General features: G+C 33.1%; 1 protein-coding gene across 2 annotated transcripts; it reads right to left on the bottom strand.

Moving 5' to 3' along the window:
• Positions 1-354: 354 nt before the first annotated feature.
• LOC131152162 (aquaporin TIP4-1) lies at positions 355-2,468 on the bottom strand. Of its 2 annotated transcripts, XM_058103862.1 has the most exons (4): positions 2,337-2,468; positions 2,078-2,229; positions 1,703-1,944; positions 355-885 (listed from the first exon to the last, which is right to left on the bottom strand). In XM_058103862.1, exons 2-4 carry the CDS (start codon positions 2,202-2,204, stop codon positions 508-510), a joined length of 747 nt encoding a protein of 248 aa, XP_057959845.1. In that variant the 5' UTR covers positions 2,205-2,229; positions 2,337-2,468; the 3' UTR covers positions 355-507. The 2 variants fall into 2 exon arrangements, with proteins under 2 accessions (XP_057959845.1, XP_057959846.1); XM_058103863.1 differs by having other exon boundaries at positions 2,078-2,449.
• Positions 2,469-6,450: the final 3,982 nt, after the last annotated feature.

Here is a 6,450-nt window from a genome sequence, read left to right on the forward strand (position 1 = left end):
TTTCTGCTTCCTATACACTATAGATCTTGTATAAAGTTCAAGAAAGTCCGTAATTATTATATTATCTTGGTAAATAAAATAATATTGAAGCTCTGAAAATTGAGATTTTTTGTTAATTTTAATATGCACTAATTGTGGCTCAATCTAATTTTGGTGTTGGTTTATTAGTCTATACTGGGTCAATAGTATGCAACCTCAGCTTATATTTTTATAAGAGGTTGTTTCCTTGTTTTAAATTGGTGACCTCTAAGTTAAAAATGACGATGACTTTACTGTTACGCCTAAATTCCCATTCATTAATATTCACTCACTAACATAAGATAAAAGAAATGCAAAACTAGAAGAACATAAGTATAATAAAAACTGATGAAATAATTATTGAAGAGTTACATAGGAAGGATGGCTATTCACACATTTGTGCACAAAATAGAAGTAGTCCACAAAGCAGAGAAGAGAAAAGTGAGGCACACACTGGACACATCGAGGCAGAGTACAAGCAACAGAGAGTCAGTAATTTTCTTCTTCTCTGGGGAGGGGAACATGAGATCTAACTATGAAGAAGTTCTCATAGATGAAACCAGCAAGCCCACCACCAATAAGGGGCCCGACCCAATAAACCCAGTGGTCGGTCCAGACTCCGGTGACCAGAGCAGGACCAAACGAGCGGGCCGGGTTCATGGAAGCCCCAGAGAAGGCCCCCCCAGCTAAGATGTTGGCCCCGACCACAAAGCCAGTTAGCAGAGGGCCCAGCCCATCAAGAGATCCCTTCTTGGGGTCTACAATGGTTGCATACACGGTGAACAGCAGGGAGAAGGTTAGCACAATTTCCATCAATACCCCTTGTAGGTAGCCCACTCCACTTGCAAGAGTATGTACAGGGGTACCCTGCACATGCAAAAAAGTAAAAATAAAAAATAAACCGAAGGAACCCAATTCAATTACAGTTTCTTATATATATATATATGAGAGAGAGAGAGAGAGAGAGAGAGAGAGAGAGAGATTTGACATTGAAGACTATTGACGATTTGGCTTATATTCATCAAGGCAACATCTTTCCCTCAAAAAAAAAAAAATTTATATTGAGTGTTATTTAATTTCATATAAATTTAAATTTAAGATCTAAAATTCTTACTCATAAACACTATTTCAATATAATTTTAGGAATATGAATTTTGAGATATAAATTTAATTTTTATGTGGGTTTTAAAGAAATTTAATATATATTTTTTATTTTAATTTATTTAAATTTGCACAAATTTAAATTTAGATGTTAAAATATATGCTTCTAAATGCAAGATTAGAAATAATTTAATAATATAAAGGTGAAAATTTTGAAATAAATGGTAAAATTGTGCATCTTGAATCCAATTTTACAAGATATTAAAGCTTAAATTTTATTGGATGCAAAAAATAATAGGTAATTGAGTTAGATGCTTAGAAAGTAATCGATTAATTTATATTTACAATTTTTGAAACCGGTTGAATATATTAACCTAATTTTGAGATGGCAAGTAATTGATGCCTATTTGTCGTTAGAGTGACCTTTGTATTTAATGTTATACCCGTTCATTATATTTTTTAAAAAAATTAAAATTAAAAAAAAAACCATTTATTATTTATATTTTTAAAACCAAAAAAAAAATCAGTTTTAATTTCAACAAAAATGAGATTGCTGTAGCAGGTAATAATTGATTTGACTGACCAAGCCCCCCGTGAGAAACTGGAGAAGAATACAAGCAGCTGCAGAAGCCAACAACTGATCAATCCAGTAGAGAAGGGAGCGGAAAACGGTGATGTGACCGCCGACGGCGAGGCCGAGGGTGACGGCGGGGTTCAGATGGCCGCCGGAGATGTGGAAGCCGGCGGATATCATGACTGCCACAACCAGCGCATGGGCCATGGCCACAGCAAACAACCCCACCAGTGCGTTAGCCACCAGCTTATCTGTCAACGTACACTTTAACCAGTTAATAAATCGCACACGTCCGTCCAGCTGCCGTGTACATGTATATATTGTACTATAGTAGTAGCAGCAGCTGGAAGTTCTGATTATATAATGAAGGAAGGAAATAGTTACCGGCAGCCATGGCGGATCCGACGCCGGCGAATACGAAGAGGAAGGTGCAGATGAATTCGACGACGAGGGCCTTGATGCAGTCGGGCTGGGTGGCCTCTCGGCTGCTTCCCAAGGCAATTTTTGCCATTACTGATTAGATTTAAGATATATCCCTGCGCAACTAAGAGCCTAACTTGGTAAATGAAGTAGCCAATCTATCAAAGCTCTACAATATATATATATAGAGATGCAGTGAGATGTATTGTTCCTCCGCACATACCCTTCAATTATAGAGCCAGCAGGTGCATATCGATGATAGCACGTTCCACTTGCCTCAAAAGTGATGAAACCTTTTCTTTCTTTCTTTCTTTTTTCTCTTTTCTTTTTTAATTTGTGTAATGTTACAGATACATCAGTTGACTAGTATACAATGTTTGTAAAGCCACCGTTAAAAAAAGGTTTTTTTGGGTTGGATTAGTTTTTTTTTTTCCCAAGTGAGATATGATAGAAAATAACACGATAATAAAAAAGAAAAATCAATTAATCTATTTGAGTCCTTTTTTATTTTTTAAGGATAAAATTCAATGACCCTCTTGAGTTTTCGAAATATGAGTTTTCGGCCTTCTATTTTTAAAGACGAAACTTTTATTCGTTGATTGTTAGTTAATAATTACTTAATTTTAAAAATATAATTAAATATTATCTTTTTATCCTTTCATTTAATTATAACATACTATTCAATTTCTAAAATTAAAGTCCAAATGCAAAAATGGATATTAAATAAAATATTAAAAATATAAATTACTCATAAAATAATATGTCCTTTTAAAAAATATATATTGCCGATTGCAATATCTTTTTTAGGTGAAAGTATCTATAATGTTCATATTCCATCTTGTATGCATTGTTGTCATTGCAAAACAAAAATAGAAAAAAAATTAAGATTAAAAAAATATCTTCACATAAATATGTATATTGCATTATTATAATAAATTAAAACTTAAATTGAATAATAAATACTCAATCAAATATTAGTAAACACTTACTTTTTAATATCTTTCATATTCTTAGGATTTAAAAAAATACTATATATAAAATAAGTTAGTAGTGGGGGATAATTAAGATGAAATACTAGGTAATAACGTAGCATAAAGAAATCATTGAAAATAAATCAAATATTCGAATTAGAATTTAACCCAAAAAATGGTAGATTTTTTTTGAAAAAAATAGTGTCATTATAAGCGATTTCTTGTTAAGATAAAATGTTATGTATAAATCATTATAAATGAAATATTAAAAAATTATTATAAGAAAAAAGAAAGATAGATGTATAAATAACAATAAAACTTAGATGACCTAACTGAAAGTACTGTCCAGAAAAGGGATGAAAAGGATAAGGAGAATGTAAAATCACAGGTAGATCAAAGTACACTTGTAACTGTGGTCCGTAGATCTTTTAGGACTATTAGACCTCCACAGCGTTATTCACCCACTCTAAATTATCTCCTGTTGACTGATGTTGGTGAGATAGAGTGCTATGATGAAACCTTGTAAAATGAAAATTCAAGCAAGTGAGAGTTAGCCATGAAGGATGATATGGGTTCCTTGTTGGGGAATCAAACATGAGAATTGACTGAATTGTGAGTACAGAAGAAGACTTTACACAACAAGTGGGTATACAAAATAAAGAATGAGTATGATGGTAGCAAGTGGTACAAAACCAGATTAGCTGTCAAAGGATTCCAGCAGAAGGAGGGCATTGACTTCACAGAAATATTTTCTCCAATTGTGAAAATGTCAACTATAGACTGGTACTGGGAATGGTGGCTGTAGAAAATCTACATTTTGAGCAGTTATGTAGCACCTCGAAAAAAAAAAAAATACGTACATAAAATAACACTATCAATGTATGGCAACCATAACTGTAAGTTCCCAAAATTACAACACATACTACACAAATTCATAAAGTCCCAAATTTGTAAATTATCAAAAACCCTATAGGGTCCAAAGCATCTCTGTCTTTAATTTACTTGACAAATAACGAAAGTGAAATATTTTTCTACTATCATACCTACCAAAGTACTAACCCAATTATGACTTCTACAAGTCCTAAAATAATACATATGTCCACCCCAAAATGTCCAAAAAATCTAACATAAACCATACAGTATCTTGCCCACACTCACCCTTGGTGAGATCGTCTAAGTCCCGCCCTTGAGCTCCTAGGCTCGACTCCCCAAAGGCCCTGAAAATTTTGATATATTTGTTGTAGTGAGACACCTCTCAAAAAGACGAAATACATTATTATCAGCGTATGACAAATGAGTGTTATTGTAACAACTATTTATATACACTTCTTATATTATCCCTAAATAAATATGATGTCAGTATAAATAAATCACATCTCCAAAATTCATAACACCGATATCACTGTAGTTCGTAATAAACCCATTAACGTATGTTTTGCAGCATATCACAGATAATATGATGCAGTTCAAATGAATCTAATATCGTAGGTCTCACAACATATCATAGATAATATAATGTAGTTCCTAATAAACCTACACATCATAACTAACAACCACTAAGATTGAGGCGTCTCATACCATCGTCCCCCAATCCAACCATTCATATTGGGCACTCACTAAGAGGCGTCTAGTTTCGCCGTCCCTCACATCAGCAAGCTCTCGGACTAAGGTCCCAAGGATTGGGCCATTTCCCCTCGTTGTCCCCCTTTGCCTTTCCTTACTTTTATCAGAGTGTTTCGTGTCGCCATTCCCCGTTTCCTTTCTTTACGTTTAACAGGGCGTTTTGTGTTGCCATCCCTCATTTCCTTTTCTTTTACCATAACTACTAAAACAAACATGAGTATTTTCACTATTTCCAATCAAGCATATGTCTATGTCGATTATCATTTCTGTAACTCGGTTTCAACCGTCACTACCTTAATTAACTTGGTCTAAAAGTCACATTTCTGTACATACTTATATCACAATATAAATTCACAATTTTGCATATATTCATAACTCAGTATACTCACATCTCACAAATAATGCAAAGTCTATCATACCATAAAACGGAATTAAACCATCATTTTCACATATTCATATCAAACCATAATTAACGGGTTTAAACTGTCATATTCACATACCCATATTGAACCTATCGTTTCATAATTTAACAATAATCTCGATATATATATTCATAAATCAACGTAGCAACATATACTCGCAGTATGATATCGTAATAGTTCAATAGATCCATTTAAAAACCTATTATTAGTTTATCCCATGCCACACGTTTTATTTAATAACTATAATTTCATAAAATATTCAAGAAATTTTCACAAACATATATCCAGTAAATTTAAATAAAAACATGAGTATGATTAATTTTACCTATTCAATTTAATTCCATTATATCCCAAAATTCAGATATAATAAAATCCCTACAGTTTAATTTAATCCCAAAAATATTCCCAAAAATCCAATCTGATCAAATTCTTGTAGTCTAATTTAATCCCAACAATATTCCCAAAATCATATACTTAAATTTAATCGGTTATATTTTTAAAAATAAAAACCTGACATAATCTATTTCCCTTATCTTATCCCAAGAGTAGTGCTTACGATGCCCAAACCATGAGATCTCCTTGATTAAAACGTTGGTGACTGAAAATGGAACATAGATATTGTTCGTTCTTCAATCTGTGCACGTTTGTTAAGAAAATTGAAGAGAGAGAGAGAGAGAGAGAGAGAGTTCGCAGGTTAGGGGGTTTTTGTGCAATTGCAATTAAAGGATCCTTCAGGTAACTTATATATATATATATATATATATATTTGGAATTACTACATTCTCCCCTTCTTATAAAAATTTCGTCCTCGAAATTTGTTAACTGTTACATATTACAAACTCCTTTGGAAATCACTTAAATGTTTACCCAACTCTAGAAAGAGCCGGCGGCCACCCACATAACGGTCCCGTCCTAAATTTATTAATAATTCTCATTTATGGCAGTGGAAACCGTGGTTACATAATAGCTTCTAGGATATTACAATTAAACACATAAACTTTCTACCAAACCACCCATAACGTAATTCCCATACTGAGCATTCCTCCCCATCGACCTCAGTATGAACTTTACACATGATTTCTATACTGAGCATTCATTTCCATCGGCATTAGCACAGACGCCACAACCATTTTCACACAAAATCTTCACACAAAAGTACCAATAATCATCTCACATTTCACAAGCCTAAATTATCACTAAACAACATAAAACTGCTATATTCACATATCCATATAAACCACAACTCCTAAACTTACACACATTCAAACTTAACTGCGCAACCTGCACAAAACACATTTACATTTGATTTTAACTATTCACC

This window comes from Malania oleifera, chromosome 3, assembly GCF_029873635.1.
Source record: "Malania oleifera isolate guangnan ecotype guangnan chromosome 3, ASM2987363v1, whole genome shotgun sequence".
NCBI classification, from domain to species: domain Eukaryota; kingdom Viridiplantae; phylum Streptophyta; class Magnoliopsida; order Santalales; family Ximeniaceae; genus Malania; species Malania oleifera.

Coding starts and splice junctions, on each gene's coding strand:
- LOC131152162 (XM_058103862.1), bottom strand. CDS start 2,204: ATGGCAAAAATTGCCTTGGGAAGCAGCCGAGAGGCCACCCAGCCCGAC. Junction 1,945..2,077: donor CGGATCCGCCATGGCTGCCG/GTAACTATTTCC, acceptor GTACGTTGACAG/ATAAGCTGGTGGCTAACGCA. Junction 886..1,702: donor AGTTTCTCACGGGGGGCTTG/GTCAGTCAAATC, acceptor TTGCATGTGCAG/GGTACCCCTGTACATACTCT.